The following is an 18,419-nucleotide window of genomic DNA, read 5'->3' on the forward strand; positions in this document are numbered from 1 at the left end:
TCCACACATCAGCCAATCGAACCCTCCTCACTTGTATCCACCTATCACTTCCCCTGTTTTGTCAAGTCAAGTTAAGTCAATCCCAATCCCAACTCCATATCCCAGCTTTTCCCACCCTACTATAGTCTGTCTGAAGGGACCTGACCCAAAACGTTATCTGTCCATTCCCTCCTGGCTGACTAAACGCTGCCTGACCTGCAGAGTTCCTCCAGCAGTTTGTGTATTGCTCAGGATTCAAGCATCTGCATTTACTTTGTCTAATGCAGGCAAGTGGGATACAGTGCCAGAGAACCGGGTTCGATCCTGACCAGGGGTGCTGTCTGGACAGAGTTCTCCCTGTGACCATTTGGGTTTTCTCCGGGTGCTCTGGTTTCTTCCCACGCTCCAAAGGCATACATGTTTATAGGTGAATTGGCTTTGGTAAAATTGTACATTGTTCCTAGTGTTAGTGTACGGTGATCACTGGTCGGTGCGGACTCGGTGGACCGAAGGGCATGTTTCTGCCCTCCATCTGTAAAGATGCTGCAGCACAGAGGTGAATGTTACCTTGCGATCCATGTCCTTCTTGCCCACCGCTGACTGCAGTGCGTGCAGGAGCGCGTCAACCAGACCCTCGCATTCCCGAAGCCTGCGACGAGCATCGCTTCCATCAGAGCTCACATTCCTACAGCACGGAATAAAAACACAAAGATTACACTAACAGGCAAATAAGTTGTCACTGCCCGAATTCTTCAGTCTGTTTTTAAACACTTCTCAATGCAAGGTATAATACTGTTTCCTTCAACGCTGCATTTTTAGTACATTGTCTCAACAATAGGCTATTGAGTCAAAATAATTATTTGTGTTTAAAATAATGCATGACGTACAGCTAACTCAGTTTGGATATTGTAAGTGAAATTATGTGGGAATAAACTTCAATGACTGAACAAGATTAGCGCCATTATTTCTTCACAATGATAGTTTACAAAATCAGCACTCATCAGTCTGAAGATGGCCCAGACCGGAGGCGTCACTTATCCAGAGATGTTGTCTGTCCCGCTGAGATACTCCAACACTTTGTCTCTCTCTCTCTCTCTCTCTCTCTCCTTGGGAAACTGTTACATCCCGATAACTTATGGGAAACCGTGGACCATGACCATTCAAAATGGAGCAGCTTTTCTGATGGCATTGAGTAGCTCTATGTCAGGTGTAGGAGCGCACAGAAGCCCAGCACATGCACAGGGAACACATTTCCCCTGGTATTTGTGAGTTGGTGGAACACAACTACCCCATAAGCTAGAGTTGTGTCAATTCAACTTCCCCCCTGAGGAGTAATGTGCTATAATGCAGACTGTATTCTGCATTCTGTATCTTTCCCTTTGCTCCACCTATTGTTCTTGCGACAATTGTATTTATGTGTTTATGTTTTGATCTGATTGAATAGCATGAATAAAGGGATTTTCACTGTACCGAGGTACACATGACAATGATAAATCTAAACCCCCCCACACGCCTTGTCAAACACTCTCCCTCCCTGTGAGACTCTCATAGTCGCCTTATCAGCCACCTCAGAAGCCGCAGAGTGAAATTAAGCCAAGTTTACTGTCATAAGCACAAGTACAGTGAGGTAAAGTCACAAGGAATATCTTTCTTACAGCCCCATCACAGGCACAGGCAACACATAGAAGAATAATATACACAAATTCTGCAGAACTGAAAGAAAAAAGACTATGAATGCATTAATGCAAATGCAAAATTACAATAAAAAACAAGCACATAGTGGTGCAAAAGATAGTCTGTGACGTTCCATTGCCGATATAGGTTTAGCTCATAAGTGATAGGAGCTGAATTAGGCCATTCGGCCCCTAAAGTCTACATTGCCATTCCATCATAGCTGATCTATGTTTCCATCCGAAACCCATGCTCCTGCCTTCTCCCCGTAACCCAACACCCATACTAATCAGGAATCTATCTATCTCTGCCTCAATAAATATTCATTGATGGCCTCCACAGCCTTCTGTGGCAATGAATTACACAGATTCACCACCCACTGACTAAAGAAATTCCTCCTCATCTCCTTTCCAAAGGAACATCTTTTAATTCTGAGGCTATAACATCTGGAATTTGCCCTGTGGACAATTTTTATTCATGTCACTAATTTCTGTATTTTACCTCTACATGTCACTTCCCTGCACCATTACCTCCTCAATACGCTAGAGTGAAAATCAGAGATTGCGTTCCAATTTCCAGAGATTTCAAGACAATCCAGAAGTCATTGCCACAGAAAGCTGAAGGCCAAGTCAATGGACATTTTTAAGGCATAGATAGATAGATTCTTGATTAGTACGGGTGTCAGGAGTTATGGGGAGAAGGCAGAGGAATGGGGTTAAGATAGGGAAAGATCGATCAGCCATGATTGAATGGCAAAGTAGACTTGATGGGCCGAATGGCCTAATTCTGCTCCGAGCACTTATGAAAGCAATAGAAACGCCAAAGAAAATGGAGGGAAAATGCAGATGAACGTCAAAAGCTTTGTGAGCGAAGTTATGAAGAGTTGAATGACGTTGGTGCCACAGTTACCAGTCAGCGCTGCATCAACCAGCTTCAGCTGGGAGAGTGATGTTAACCCAACTGGATCCAACCCTGCTGGGATCAAGTACAGACCCACAACTGCTTATTGTGACTTCTTTTTCAAGATGTAAACAGCGCTCGGGAAAGAGGATGCGGCTTTGAAACAAACTTCTGAAGTAAATAATGCATTGACACACAAGACAAATCAGCAGATCGAAGACAATCTATGCCAGTGAAGCTGTAACTGAGAAAGGAGTCAATACTTTGATGGAAATTGAAATCAGGGCATTCAACACACCAAACTACTAAAAAATTGTTCAGCAATTACGTGTGAAATACAAACTGCAGCTCTGGAATAAATGTATTTTTTTCCTTCAAATTACTCCAGTTACAGAATATATTCAACCACCTTCTAAAAATGACACTCTGCCGCTTCCAACACATCTTCCAATTGCGAATGATGAAAAACAGTTATGTACTTGATTTACCATCAATATCGAAGAAACCTATTTAAGGCACAGCAATAATAATAGACAAATATTTCTGATATCAAATCAAAATAAATTGATTCACTATTAGCAGAAGATTCCACAAAATCAATATTTACAAGCCAAATCAATTAACAATCCATCTGATGACGCTTGAACAAATGATATCAATATATTATTTCTAATATAATTCTAATATAATTCTAATATAATTCTATATTATTAAACCATTTGTCCCCAGTTAAGCTTTATCTGCGTAGATTGCTTATTTTTTGTCTTATTTATAACTGGCAACAAAGGCAAATTCTACAAGAATAAATTTAGGAATGACAATACTCTTGCTCAAAGGATGAAGGCTTGTAATACACTGCATGCTGTTCAGGGAAGGATCTTAATTAAGGTACAACGTGCTGGAGTAACTCAGTGGCTCAGGCTGCATCTAGAGGGAATGGACAGACTACGTTAGGGGTCAGGACCTCCTTCAGACATAGTTGAATGGGGGGGGGGGGGGCGAGAGAAAGGGCATGCAGAAAGCTGAAAGAGAGGAGGGGGCAAGCCAAAGCCTGGCAGACGGGATTTTAATTTGCAAATCGTTTCAGGTAGACCCAGTTTTACAATGGGCTCCGACACAAAACATCATACTCCAGAGATGTTACCCGACCCATTGAATGACTCCAGCAGTTTTACGTGAGAATCCATCTGCAGCTTCTTGTGTCTCCATTCTTGTTATCTGGTTTTCATTTGAAAATGAACACTTCGGGTTGGGACTCAGTCTGAAGTAGGGTCCCGACACAAAACATCACTCATCGATGTCTTCAAGAGATGCTGCCTGACTCGCTGAGTTACGCCAGCACTGTGTATCTTTCTTTGTAAACCAACACTTGCCATTCCTGGTGTCTCTATTCCCATTATCTGGTTTAAATTTAAATATGAATCTTCCATTGAAACACAGGGGGGGAAAAAACTAAGGGTTCATAGCTTTTGTACTTCAATCCAATACAAAGAACTGAATGTTTTGTTTAAAAATGAATTGGAGATTGATCTTGCTGAACAGACATGTTAAATATTGCAAAGTTAAAATCCAGTCACCCCCACATAATAAGCAGAAACACATTCAGCATGAGGATATCATATCTGTGTAATATGTAAAAGATTTTAAAATGTACGGGGGGGTGGATGAGGGGAGAAATGTGAGAAATATCTTTGTGGCTAACATTTTCAAGGGAGTGTGTCGTTCGACATAACTCATCAGACTGAGGGTTCTTCACTGGTAGAATTCCAGCAATGTGACAAGTCTTTGGCTCGCTGCCCGAGCATGAACAGCAGAAGCCAATCGCCACTGCGTGATTCTCCGAGAGTTGAATATTTAAGGTCGTGAACTCCAAGGGGTGAGCATTTATATTCATAAATTACACAAAGGCCCTGTGATATGAACAATAGCTTCATTATATAACAGAAGAGGAAATAAAGTTGGAACAGAACATTTTTGCAGCTTCTGTAAAACGGTGGGCTTTGTTTATTTAGACATTTTCTCTGGGCCTTGGGTTCATCCAGTGACCTATTCCCAGGCCACTCCTAACCCTTCTGCTGCTCGCTAAATATGGCATCAGTAACCTTCAATGTGGGAATTCTGCAGTGAGACTCATTGTGAAAAATGGCAGAATCAACAAATTATATTAAGTAGTCTAGTTTAGAGATACAGCACGGAAACGGCCCACGCCAACCAGCAATCACCCCGTACAATAGCACTATCCTATGTGCTAGGGACAATTTGCAATCTTTACAAAGATAATTATCCAACATGTCTTTGGAGTGTGGGAGGAAACCCAATGACAGGGAGAATACACAAACTCTGTGCAGACAGCGCCTGTAGACTGGATTGAATCTGGGTCTCTGGCACTGTAATGCAGCAATTCTACCGCTGCACCACTGTGGTGCCCAGTAGTTATAGAACCATTAGACGCCTGGTTAATGGAATTCAAGCCACTGACAGATTAGATTGTTGATTTGTTTTGGCAGGATTTTGGAAAACTATACGGGGGAAAGGATTAGCCTTAAAATATACATCACACATGGACTGCTCATGAAGTTGCCTCTGGTTGCGAGTCCACCCCATTAAAACCATGTGGAACCAATTGGTAGAGAATTGACCGTCATTGCCGCATTAGCAGTCGCTGGGAGGGAGATGTATCCACTGCCTTGGACTGGAGCCAGAAGCAGCGAAGGAATTTTACAGCTGTATGACTTTGCAAATGACCAAAAGGTGGAAAGTATTCAGCCTGTTGTTAGTTTCGGAACCTGGATGTTTCATTTGCACAAGTATTAAATTTGATGACACATCATTCACAAAAGAAAAACTTTATCAGTATTGTTGTCTCAATAGCTTGGTGGCAATGTTGGCATGACTTCAGGGAAGCAGCAAGTAGCGGATGAGAAAGGATGTCAGGGGTCATGGGGAGAAGGCAGGAGAATGGGGTTGAGAGTGAAAGATAGATCAGCCATGACTGAATACCGGAGTAGACTTGATGGGCTGAATGGCCTAAATCTTCTCCTATCACTTTTGAGCTTATGGGAAGTCACCAGAAAGTTGAGTCTAGCACCATAAAGGATTTCAATTGCTCATTATCATCTGCTTTCATGATAATATTTGGAAGGACACCATGATTCAGGTGCTCTGGACAGAGAATAGGATTAGATGGTGTTGATAATGTGGTGCTAATAGCATAATTCCCACAAATAATTGTGGAAATAGTCAACTAATCTAAACAATTTTCTGTGGGTCTCAGGTACAGAGAGGTTGCAATGAGACAAAGTGGCTTGAAAGCAACATTCCGACTGTGCTCATTCAAGGTCCAGGCTCTATCCTGCCCCTCACCTCTTATCAATTCTTCAGTACTCAGATTGAAGTACAACAGCCATGAGCACCTTCAACATTTTTTTCCTTGTGTTTTAATTAATTCATTTTCATTTTCAAATAAAAACCAGATAACGGGAATGGAGAAACCAGGAACTGCAGTAAAAGTGCCGGATTAATTTAGCAGGTTAGCCAGCATTTCTGGAGAACATTGATAGGTGACGTTTTGGGTCAGCACCCTTCTTCAGACAGGTCCACCCGAAACCATCTGCCTATCAAAAAGAAAACACCTGTTTAAACCTATTATCTGCTTTGTCCTGCCCCTCCTTTCTCACAGCTTTCTCTTCCCCCACTCCCCCCTGCAATCAGTGTGAAGAAGGGTCCCAACCTCAACTCCATCTATCCATGTTCTCCAGAGATGCTGCCTGAGCCACTGAGTTAGTCCAGTACTTTGGGTCATTTTTTTGTAAACCAGCATCTGCAGTTCCTTGTTTCTACTGAAATGCCGCCTATTCAGATTCTCGGAATGATTTGCCATTGAATACGTTTCAAAGAAATCCCGATCATCGTGCTTGAAAAAGAGGTCCCGACCCAAAATATCGTCTGTCCATTCCCTCAACAGATGCTGCCTGACCCGCTGAGTTCCTCCAGCACTTTGCATTTGCTCAAGATGCCACCAGCCTCCACAGTCTCGTGCACAAACGTCTCTGCCGACCACAATTCAACTCATTCCAATGACAATCTCAGTCAAATTCATCTCAACCTGTTTTTTTAAAGATAATAATCTTAGCCTTTTTCCAGACAGTAACCTTAACTTCTCTTCCAGTTATGTGGCCACCAGCTGCACAATATGCAGGCATAACTTGGGCAGCCAGGGCTCAAAGTTCAACTCAAAGCAGAAAGCTGATACCTGCAAGGAGTTTTCATATGAAGTTGTGACTCAAAGTCCCATACGATTTGCTGAGTTAGAAACATTCAGGGGTTTTGGGGAGAAGGCAGGAGAATGGGGTTAGCAAGGGAAAGATAGATCAGTCATGATTGAATGGCGGAGTAGACTTGATGGGTCGAATGGCCTAATTCTGCTCCTATCACTTCTGAACCAGTCCCAGGCAATTTGGATTCAGTTTTAGTTAAGGTCAGCTTTATTGAAGTCATTATTATGCGCATCTGTGGGGAGATCTCAAAAAGCTGTTGTATTAAATGACTCACAATAATCTAATGTAGCTGGAAGGCAGTCCACATATTTATCATGGTCACCTTCAAAATTCCTGGTAAACCTGGCTGCGACGTCTCTCAAGAGAAGGTAGGGCAAGTCTGCTACTTTGAAGAAGCCCTCTCTCTGACAGGAGGTCTCTGACAGAAGGAACTGTAGATGCTGGTTTACACCGAAGATAGACACAACATGCTGGAGTAAGTCAGCGGGTCAGGCAGCATCTCTGGAGAAAAGGGATAGGTGACGTCTTAGGTCGAGACCGTTCTTCAGACAGAGTTCTGAGAGAACCTCTCTCTCTGCCCACTCCACTGGGTGGGAGTGGGAGTCCCAATCCGAAACATCACCTATCCATGTACTCCAGAGATGCTACCTGAGCCACAGTTACTCCAGCACTTCATGATTGGTTTGTCTCACCAATCAGCTCAATTAAATTAACTTTGAAAACTTCTCTCTCTCTCTCTCTCCCTCCTCAAAGCTTGAGGGACAAAAGTTTAATATATTTTAAACCCAACAAAGTTGTTTTGTTGAAAATGTATTTCCACAAAGGAATGAGCTCAGCATGACATCCAACCTGCGCTATTCAACAAACAGCACGGATGCTGCCTGGTGCGATTTAGCCCAGAGTTAGTATGAAAGATAAATCACCATGTTAACCTCAGCAGAATCCACAAGAAGATGCATAATTTATTATAAAAAATACTACCAATAGAATCAAATACCACAGGTCAACACAAAACAGTCTCGTTATCTGTGATATGAAAGATATCTTGCAATGCAAGCTCCATTTCCAGCCCTCTCTCTCACTGCTCCCCCTCTGAAATTCCTGCTGCCCTCTGACCATGCTCTGGCCCAGACTCGCTACCACAGCCACATGTCTTTCCTCAGCACTTGTCTGCGCCACCATTTTGTGCCACGTGGCTTCCAGATCCATTCCCAGGCCTCCCCCGGACCGAAGGAGGGTTCCGACCCAAGACGTCACCGATCCATGCTCTCCCGAGATGCTGTCCCACCTGCTGAGTTACTCCAGCTCTGTCTATTTTTGTAAACCAACATCTGCAGTTCCTTGTCTTCATTTGGAAAATAATGTTTGCTTATCTTCCAGTAAGCAAGGACACTAATTATACAAGGATCAACCTTGCCAAAATGACAAATTACAGGCTAGAATCTGTTACCCATCTAAAAAGTAGTTGGTAATAGCACATTGTGAACTCAATTTCTGATGGATTTCATGACGCTGTATCGACTGGAGTCATTTATTTGTTTGTAGTACCGGGCCCTGAACAGTTATTGCTACGATCAGAATTTGGTACGACCAGAACTTCCACCATTTCAATGGGAAAGCTCGCAAATCATTTTAATGGAATTTCTGAAAATAAAATTGAAAACCACTGAATGTTGTCTTTCAAGAAAACAATCTTTAATGTCTACAGACATTCCCATTATATCAGAGGTATTCAATCGAGCAAATCAATTATGAAACTTTGGGAGATTTGAAAATCATTGTGTCGTTGCTAACTGCAGAATCTTTGAGGGTACGACATTTGCAAGCCAACTACAAACTTTGGTCGAATCCCGAGCTCCAAATAACCTGCTTCCATGAGCATCCCCCCCACTCTCCGCACTTTAATGCTTTCCATTCTAAGCACCAGTAGGTTGCAGCAGCAGCAGGCTTTGACCTAATACATTCGACCCAGCATACATGACAAACTGCTTCTGTTTAAATCAGCAAACTACCTTCACTTTAATTGAATGAACATCATTAATTGGTAATGAAAAACGGGTTGCAGTTTCACGCCATAAAGCTTAATCGAAAACTGTAACACACACACCCCTGAAATGGCGAATTAAATTTTAAAGCTCAGATGTATTAGTTTTTCTGGAGTTAACAATCTCAGAAGATTGGAATGGCAGCGATATGGTAATGATGTACAGAGCTTGTGTGATCTAACTGAAATGATAAGCAAGGAGAGTGCTTCAAGGAGTAACCGCTACTTTCTAACCCTTCCCCGCGCTGTGCCTCTGCCTCTCTGTGGCACCAGACACCCGAGAAACCCAGTCGCTGTTGAACAGACGTCCAGACTTCCATCACTTCCATTTCAAAACATAACCTTGAATTTCTGAATGGAAAATGCTGCAGTTATTGGCAATCCAGCCAAGGCACACTGTGGTGCAACTGTGTTGTTGGTTGTAGTTTAAAGATCCAGCATGAAAACAGGCCCTTCGGCCCAGATTCCACGCTGACCAGCGATCACAAATTCACAGTCATTCTATGTCATCCCATCCTCGCATCCACTAGCTACGCACGAGGGGCAATGTTAGAGGCCAATTGACCCACAAACCCGCACGTCATAGGGTTGAGGGAGGAAACCCACGTGGTCACAGGGAGAACGTGCGAACTCCACACAGACAGCGTCCACGATGCTGAGGCAGCAGTTCTACCCGCTGCACCACTGTGCAACCCAAAGAGTTGGAGCAGTTTCTGCAGATTGCATGACCCTTTAATTGGTGTCAACTGTAGGTTCTCGTCTTAACAGGATACACGAGATAGACAGCTCTCTTCTCATGCACTTTGTACAAAGAACCTGTGCAAGTACCAACTCCCCGTGGTTTACATTGATCACCGTGTCATGCAGTGCATCTGCACAAAATACAGTCAGATTTTATACTCTGCTTTTTGCTTAATATAGAAATTTATAGACAAAAACAGCTGTAATATAAAAACAGCTGTAATGGTTTCTTAACTGGAGGACCTAAGAAATGGTGAGATTCAACCACCAGATGATGCTGATTCATTTGCTTACACCAAAGTAACCAACCTTGACAAGTATACGGAATCTTTTAAAACAATTAATTACTGCTTATCATAACTAAAATGAAGAAACTGCAGAGCCAGCTAGAGAAAAAGTGGCTCCCTAAACCATGCCAAGGCTCGGAGAGGTTTGGATTGTTTGCCAGAGGTATTTCTCTCCTCATTCCAAGTCTGGCAGACATAATACCCCGATACACAGGAGGACTCATAAACATTTCTGCCTTATAAACTGAATGGATTATTTTTGGAATAACGGAAGGTAGCACCGAACTAAACGTGTTTCAAAAGAACCTACTTAATTACGGGCTAATAATGGGAAAAAAGCTTATACTCAAATTCTGGAAAAATGCTCCTATACCAACAATAAAAATGTGGATTTCAAACATGTTCGAAACATTACACCTGGAAGAGATGAGACTCCTCCTAGCAGGCAAAGCAGACCACTTCCAAAAGACGTGGTCTACATTTATGGAACTACTACAAGCATAAGGTGCAATAGTAATTTAAAAAATAAACGGTGCCAGGATCTGGCAACGGGTGGTAAAAAGAAAACGGTTGGTATATCCCTTTTTGTGGAGTTTTGTGTTATAATAGAGCGATTGTTTCTCTTTATGTTTTTTCTTTCTTTTCTAGGGTCTATTTCCTTTCTTTACTTCCTTCTCTAACTTCTTCTCTAAGGGGCTTTCTTTTCCCAACACTTTCCTGCACCTTCACGACTCTTGCTCACTTTCCTTACTTCCTTTATTTCTATCTTTCTTAAAGCTCAAAAAATGAAGTGGTACAACAAATGTAATAAGATATATGTGATGTGTATTACTGTACTTTATTGTACTTCTAATAAAAATATTTTTTAAATAAATAAATAAATAAGTAGATTGAGATTTTAAAAGATGAATGAAAAATCAAATGTACATAATTATTTTCTAACATTTTAACGAGAATACAGAATCAGTCAGTTGAGCAAAGCAGCAACATTTCAGGTGAACAGATGAACACAGAGATTAGTTGAGCAAACAAGAATGCAGAGTCTCGTGCCCAGGGTGGGTGAATCGAGGACCAACGGACAGAGGTTCAAGATGAAGGAGAAAAGATTCAATTGGAATCTGAGGGGTAACTTTTTCACACAAAGGGTGGTGGGCGTATGGAACAAGCAACCAGAGGAGGTAGTTGGGGCAGGGACTATCCCAACATTTAAGAACTAGTTAGACGGGTACATGGATAGGACAGGTTTGGAGGAATATGGACCAAACGTGGGCAGATGGGACATGTTGGCCGGTGTGGGAAAGTTGGGCTGAACTTTCCACACGGTATTACTTTAATGACTCAAAGAATATGTAATTCAGAAGCCTAATGCCCAGTGAGTTTCACTTCAAATAAAAAGCATGGAGGAATATTTTCATAAATTCTACAGCATTCAAATTTTTTTTTTCCTGTATTGCAAATTACTCAGAATATTACTCAATGTTCAGACAATTCAGGTTTACAATATTCATGAAGAGGAGATCTCAGGGGAACCCGCCTTCCAGCTTCCTAACCTATACATTTTGTTCCAGTGATGGAGCACCATTGCTACAGCTGGGATATCAGTGAAGAGAGAACTGCAATCTTAACCTCAGGATACATTTAAAAATCATCATATTAAAGAATAAAATCACTGCCAGGTACCAATGAAGGTGATTTTGCCTCTTATCAGCACTGCAATGTGAAACGTGCAGTTATGGAATAAACCTTTTCTTAAATCTACTTCAGTTGTAACATTTATTCATAATGATAGGAATGAATGCAAAATTAAGGCAGGAGCTGTAGGCTTGAAGTTATTTATACGACTCCATCAGAGAGTGAATGCATTTATGTCACAGAGAACAGGTGTGTGGGGCAAAACTTGGAAATTGCACTTGATGGAGTCAGTCATACAGCACGGAAACAGGCCCTTCAGCCCTACTTGCCCATGCAACCAAGATGCCCCATCTACACTAGCTCCACCTGGGGCCATATCCCTCTTAACCTGCCCTGTCCATGTACCTGTTCAAATGCCATTTAAATGTTGTTACACAACCTGCCTCAATTACCACTTGATGATGGTTCGAGACTGCCCACTTCTGCATGATTTAGACGCGTTTTAAGTGGCAGCGGCAATGCGAAGTTTTATTGCTCATTAAGGTGGCACTGCCTTGAACTGCAGCAGCATGCGGTCAGCGTTCTCCACCGTGCCTTTAGATCAGCGGTTATAACAGGCAGCATCTCTGAAGGAAAAGGATGGGTGACGTTTCAGTTCAGGACCCTTCTTGAGACTTAAAGTCGCGGGTTGTGGGGGGAAGGGGGGGGGGGGGGGGGGTGAAGAAGGGACCAGACCCAAAACACCACCCACCCTTTCCTCCAGAGATGCTGTCTGACCTGCTGTGTTACTCCAGCACTGTGCGTGGTCCTTTGGTGCAAATCAGCATCTGCAGTCCTTTGTTTTTACTTCAATGTCCTCTATTCTGACCTCCCAGCTAATGAGAACGATCAAGTAAAGTTTCAAATATAGTATCAAATTATTAAAATTAGAAAAAAAAATCTTTGCACAGAACTTTCTTCAAATTCCTTCGCGGTTCAGTATGCTTTTTGGCCCCAAACTGACATTTTTATTCATCTGATTATCTATTCATTTCCTTTCCCAGCTCTCTGTCCAACAATTCTTTTTCATTGGAAGGATGACAACTTCTTTGTTCATTTTTTAGACTTTGAATATAGAGTGCAGAAACGGGCCCTTCGGCCCGAATCCGTGCCAACCATCGATCACCCCGAACGCCAGCACCATCCTACACACTGGGGACAATTTACAAACGCCAATTAACCTGCAAACCAGCACATATTTGGCATGTGGGAGGGAGGAAACCGGAGCTCCCGGACAAATCCCACGCGGGTCATTGGGAGAACGTACAAACTCCGTACAGGTAGTACCCAAGGTCAGGATCAACCCGGGTCGCTGGCGCCGTAAAGCAGCTGCTCTATCGTTGCATCACTGCGTTCCCACTCATGATATTCATAATATTCAATCTTGCCCGAACATCCCAAGTTCCGGGCTACAGCTGAATATCTAGCTAACACCAAGTAGCAATTTGAATTTGTCACGTGGATTATCACAACAGCAGCAGATGAAGGAGTACCGATGGTTCAAATCACACTTTATGAGCCAAATGGATTGTCGACTTGGAATGAACTTTAAACATGCTCAACATGTCTTCTCTGTCTGTGGTATTCCCCCTTAACTCACACGAAAGTGGATGGAAAATCATGCTAAATAAAATAAACTCCCCGAATCTGGATGTAATACGGGGACAAATACACACTGCAAGAACGTGATGTTATTCAGGAATGAGCCAAATCAGCTCAAAACACGAGACACAAAGCTCGACTATGCGGTTATGGTTTACAGGAATGAGCGAGTTGAATGGACTCTATTTACCAAAGCGAACATGCAGTGTTTTATGAACATCTGTTGTGGATTTAACAGAGCATTATACTCAGACAAAAATAATTTAAACAGCTGGGCTTGAAGACAGAAGTCTTGTGAAAGTATTGGCAAGCTTTGCTAATGCAGGGGGAGTTGCAGGCACATTACCAAATGGTCCCATCTCACGTTTTCCTCTACGGCTCAAGGGGGGGTAAAAGAAAACAGACATTTTTGAAGAGGATAAAAAATATTTAGAAACAATGATTACAGGATATATCAGATATGGTCATGGATGGATATAAATAATTTAAGATGAGGGGGGAAAGATTTAATAGGAACCAGAGGGGAAACTTTTTTTAAAAACACAAAGATTTGTGGATATATGGAACAAGCTGTGGTAGTTGAGGCAAGAGCGATCATGACATTTGGACAGGTACATGGATAAGACAGGGTTAGAGAGATATGGGTCAAGCACAGACAGGTGGGACTAGTGTCGATGGGGCACGTTGGTCAATGCGGGCAAGTTGGGCCGAAGGGCCTGTTTCCATGCTGTATGACTTTATCACTATGAAATATTCATGTGTATATTGCATTCTCCCTCCAGGAAAGGAATTGGATTTAAAAAAAAGGATTGGGGAAAAAAAAAAATCATAGATCTCAGCATTCAATGGACGAATGGGCAAAAACCAAAGTGCTAGAGGAACTCAACAGATAAGGCCGCTGTTTTTGGGACATGGACATTTCAGGTCGGGACGCTTCTTTCTGAAGATAAGGCCAATATTAACAACCAAACGTGATGAGGGGAAGCAAGGACTGAAGATGATCAAGTTTCAGCTTAAATGCATTGATATTATTTGGCTCAACCACCCACGTGGTACTGATTTCCATACTCGCACTATTCTGAACAACAAAGTGTCTCCCAAGTCCTTTATTTGATTAAACAATGATAAATCTGCATTTGCGGCCGATAATTTGTGCCGTCCTCATGTACACCGTCAAAACACAGGATTTAAGCCGTACAGAGCTTCCATAGGCCAGTTTTCGGAATATCTACAGTCGGCTAAATAGGGTTAATTTAAGAAAAGCACTCTATCCCATTGACTTTGTCATAATACCGAACAAAACAAACCCCATAGCAAGGCAAAAATAAAAGCAGCAGATTCACCTCAGACATCCTGACGTGTTTTTGAAGACTGTTGTCCACTCAGCATCACGTGGTTTGGAATCTTCGTTGGGTTCGTTCTCCCAGCCTGAGTGAGGGATGATGACCTCATTCGTTAGAGTCTGAAGCCCGTGATTAATGATCACAATTTTCAGCGGCTCGTAGGAAGACAAGTTCCACAGTGTACCTGCAAAGAGAGTCAGAGTGCATGGTGACAGCATTCAGACAATTGTGCATTGTTTTCAGTTGCGCCGCGGCAGAGATAGGCCAAGGAAACGTGGAACGAGCACAGAAAAGCACTGTTCAGTCCACTGTGCTGGCGCTGGTTCTGCAATTATTGTATAATTAGACCCAGTCTCAAGACCAGACCTCTCTCTGCCCTTTACCAGGATCCTTGGAAGTAATCATACAACCCATTTGAAGTCCAATGATTAAATCATAAAATCAAAATGTTTTTTGCAGTTAAAACATTTATCCAACATGACTGACCAAGCTGTGAAGATCCAGAATTACTTTTAGAAGATGGACTTCTCAAATATTCAGTCTCCAGATACCATTACCACACTTTCTCCCCTTTAGAAACATAGAAATTAGGTGCAGGAGTAGGCCATTCGGCCCTTCGAGCCTGCACCGCCATTCAATATGATCATGGCTGATCATCCAACTCAGTATCCCGTACCTGCCTTCTCTCCATACCCTCTGATCCCCTTAGCCACAAGGGCCACATCTAACTCCCTCTTAAATATAGCCAATGAACTGGCCTCGACTACCCTCTGTGGCAGAGAGTTCCAGAGATTCACCACTCTCTGTGTGAAAAAAGTTCTTCTCATCTCGGTTTTAAAGGATTTCCTCCTTATCCTTAAGCTGTGACCCCTTGTCCTGGACTTCCCCAACATCGGGAGCAATCTTCCTGCATCTAGCCTGTCCAACCCCTTAAGAATTGTATAAGTTTCTATAAGATCCCCTCTCAATCTCCTAAATTCTAGAGAGTATAAACCAAGTCTATCCAGTCTTTCTTCTTAAGACAGTCCTGACATCCCAGGAATCAGTCTGGTGAACCTTCTCTGCACTCCCTCTATGGCAATAATGTCCTTCCTCAGATTTGGAGACCAAAACTGTACGCAATACTCCAGGTGTGGTCTCACCAAGACCCTGTACAACTGCAGTAGAACGTCCCTGCTCCTATACTCAAATCCTTTTGCTATGAAAGCTAACATACCATTCGCTTTCTTCACTGCCTGCAGCACCTGCATGCCTATTTTCAATGACTGGTGTACCATGACATCCAGGTCTCGCTGCATCTCCCCTTTTCCTAGTCGGCCACCATTTAGATAATAGTCTGCTTTCCTGTTTTTGCCACCAAAATGGATAACCTCACATTTATCCACATTATACTGCATCTGCCAAACATTTGCCCACTCACCCAGCCTATCCAAGTCACCTTGCAGTCTCCTAGCATCCTCCTCACAGCTAACACTGCCCCCCAGCTTAGTGTCATCCGCAAACTTGGAGATATTGCCTTCAATTCCCTCATCCAGATCATTAATATATATTGTAAATAGCTGGGGTCCCAGCACTGAGCCTTGCGGTACCCCACTAGTCACTGCCTGCCATTGTGAAAAGGACCCGTTTACTCCTACTCTTTGCTTCCTGTTTGCCAGCCAGTTCTCTATCCACATCAATACTGAACCCCCAATGCCGTGTGCTTTAAGTTTGTATACTAATCTCTTATGTGGGACCTTGTCGAAAGCCTTCTGGAAGTCCAGATACACCACATCCACTGGTTCTCCCCTATCCACGCTACTAGTTACATCCTCGAAAAATTCTATAAGATTCGTCAGACATGATTTAGCTTTCATAGTGATCAGCTTTTTACAAAGCTTGTTATTTTAACAGTGCAGTGCCTTGTGTAAAATGAAAACCTGCCAGCTCTTCTAGTTGAAAGAACATCTAAACCAACAGATATTCACAACTACAAGGATCACATCTCCAGCATTTACACAGCACAATGTCATTTTATTTCAGTTGGAACTCAGTAAAATAATATATCAATGGCCCAGTACTTTAAGGAGCAAGTTTAGAGCAGGAAACACTACTTCATTCACTTGTTGATCAATAAGTTAAATGGAATGTGAAGATTGTTAACATCAGAACTGCACACACTTGCTTTAAATTACTTAAGGCAATGAAGGAATATGGAGTTAGTGCAATAAAGTGTGGACAAAAGTGCTGGAGAAATTCAGCGGGTGTGGCAGCATCTATGGAGCGAAGCAAATAGGCAACGTTTCGGGCCGAAACGTCGCCTATTTCCTTCGCTCCATAGATGCTGCTGCACCCGCTGAGTTTCTCCAGCATTTTTGGGTCTACCTTCGATTTTCCAGCATCTGCAGTTCCTTCTTCAACATTCAATATTGCACTGTATTTACCATGATTGTGAAAATAACTTGCCAAAATATATCATTTATTAAACGGAATCAGATATTAACTTCCCGGTGCTGTGCCTCTCAGCGCCAGAGTCCCGGGTTCAATCCTGACTATGGGTGCTGCTGTGCGAAGTTTGTACATTCTCCCTGGGACCGTGTGGGTTTTCTGTGGGAGCTTTAGTTTCTTCCTATAACCCAAAGATGAGCAGGATTTCAGGTTAATTGACTTCTATATATTGTCCCTTGTGTGCAGAGAGTGGATGTGAAAGAGGGATATTGTAGAACCAGTGTGAATGGGCGGTCGATGGATGGCATGGACCCGGTGGGCCAAGGGGCCGGTTTCCAAGCTCGAAACTAAACATAAACCCAAATAACTGCCAAGCTTGCACCATTCCAGTGTTTTATGTACGATGTCGTATTTATCATTACTCTATGTATTCTGTTTGCTCACTTTCATGTGAACAAGGAATTTCACCGTATGACTATCAACTAATTGGAATCGACAAAACAATCTATACCAAATTTGGATGGGCACACGCCTGGCAATTTTTGAGATAAAAGTAATAACCCCACTATTTGGCAGTAAATCCAATATGAATGCTGTCGATAAATGAATTTGTATAACTTAAGCACTGTATCAAAAATCCGTGGTGTGCATTTGGAAGATAATCAGGATTTGTTTTTTTTCCCTGCCTCAAGTACGCTTTCAAATGTAACATTTCTAGTTAGTGCGCTGTATCATTGATTGCTCACTTTGCATTCTAAAGCTTTATAGCCACTTGCAATATTAATTTATGTTCAGATCTTACACAAGAAGAGTTTGAAAACTGTCAGAGGGAATAAGTTCATGACATGATTCTATTCACTCTTGGAGCTATATGGTAATTTTGTATTCATCGCCACGAGTGGCAAATAAATATTACCAAACTCAGGTTTGACACAGTCAAGTGGAACGCAGAATTAAAGTCACTTCGCTGGTTTTCACCATTGACATCCCAGCGACCCTTTGTTCCACTCACTGCTCCACCCCCCCCCCCCCCCACCCCCACCCGGATTAACTTCTTTTCTCACTTGACTCTGATAAGAGGCTGAAACATGAACTGTTTCTTATAATCAGACAATTATTGCAGATAAAATCTGATAATTTCAACCAGCATATTGGTTTTAATCCCACTTCAATTCTCAATCTTTCAAAATAGTTGCCAACAATTCCCCATCAGTAACAATACAAAGCAGCTTTGTGCGCAGAGAGTCCATGATTAGCGTAGTTTCGAGATACAACGTGTAAACAGGACCTTCGGGTCACCGAGTCAGCAACAAACAGCGATCCCCGCACTAACACGATCCTACACACTCTAGGGACAATTTAAAATGTTACCGCACCAACCAATCTGCAAACGTGTACGTCTTTGGAGTGTGTGGGGAAAACCTGAGAAAACCCACGCAGGTCACAGGGGGAACACACAAACTGTGTAAGACAGCAC

General features: G+C 42.5%; 1 protein-coding gene across 12 annotated transcripts in view; it reads right to left on the reverse strand.

Annotated features, from left to right (window-relative positions):
* The window catches only part of arvcf (ARVCF delta catenin family member), a 230,796-nt gene that overhangs the window by 49,315 nt on the left and 163,062 nt on the right, over window positions 1–18,419 (reverse strand). For all 12 annotated transcript variants that reach the window (XM_033043841.1, XM_033043843.1, XM_033043846.1 and 9 more), the window contains 2 exons: window positions 14,516–14,699; window positions 547–664 (listed from right to left, as the gene is read on the reverse strand). In XM_033043841.1, coding sequence (XP_032899732.1) covers window positions 547–664; window positions 14,516–14,699 — 302 coding nt within the window. The remainder of the gene's footprint in view (window positions 1–546; window positions 665–14,515; window positions 14,700–18,419) is intronic.

Source organism: Amblyraja radiata, chromosome 25 (assembly GCF_010909765.2).
Source record: "Amblyraja radiata isolate CabotCenter1 chromosome 25, sAmbRad1.1.pri, whole genome shotgun sequence".
Classification (NCBI taxonomy): domain Eukaryota; kingdom Metazoa; phylum Chordata; class Chondrichthyes; order Rajiformes; family Rajidae; genus Amblyraja; species Amblyraja radiata.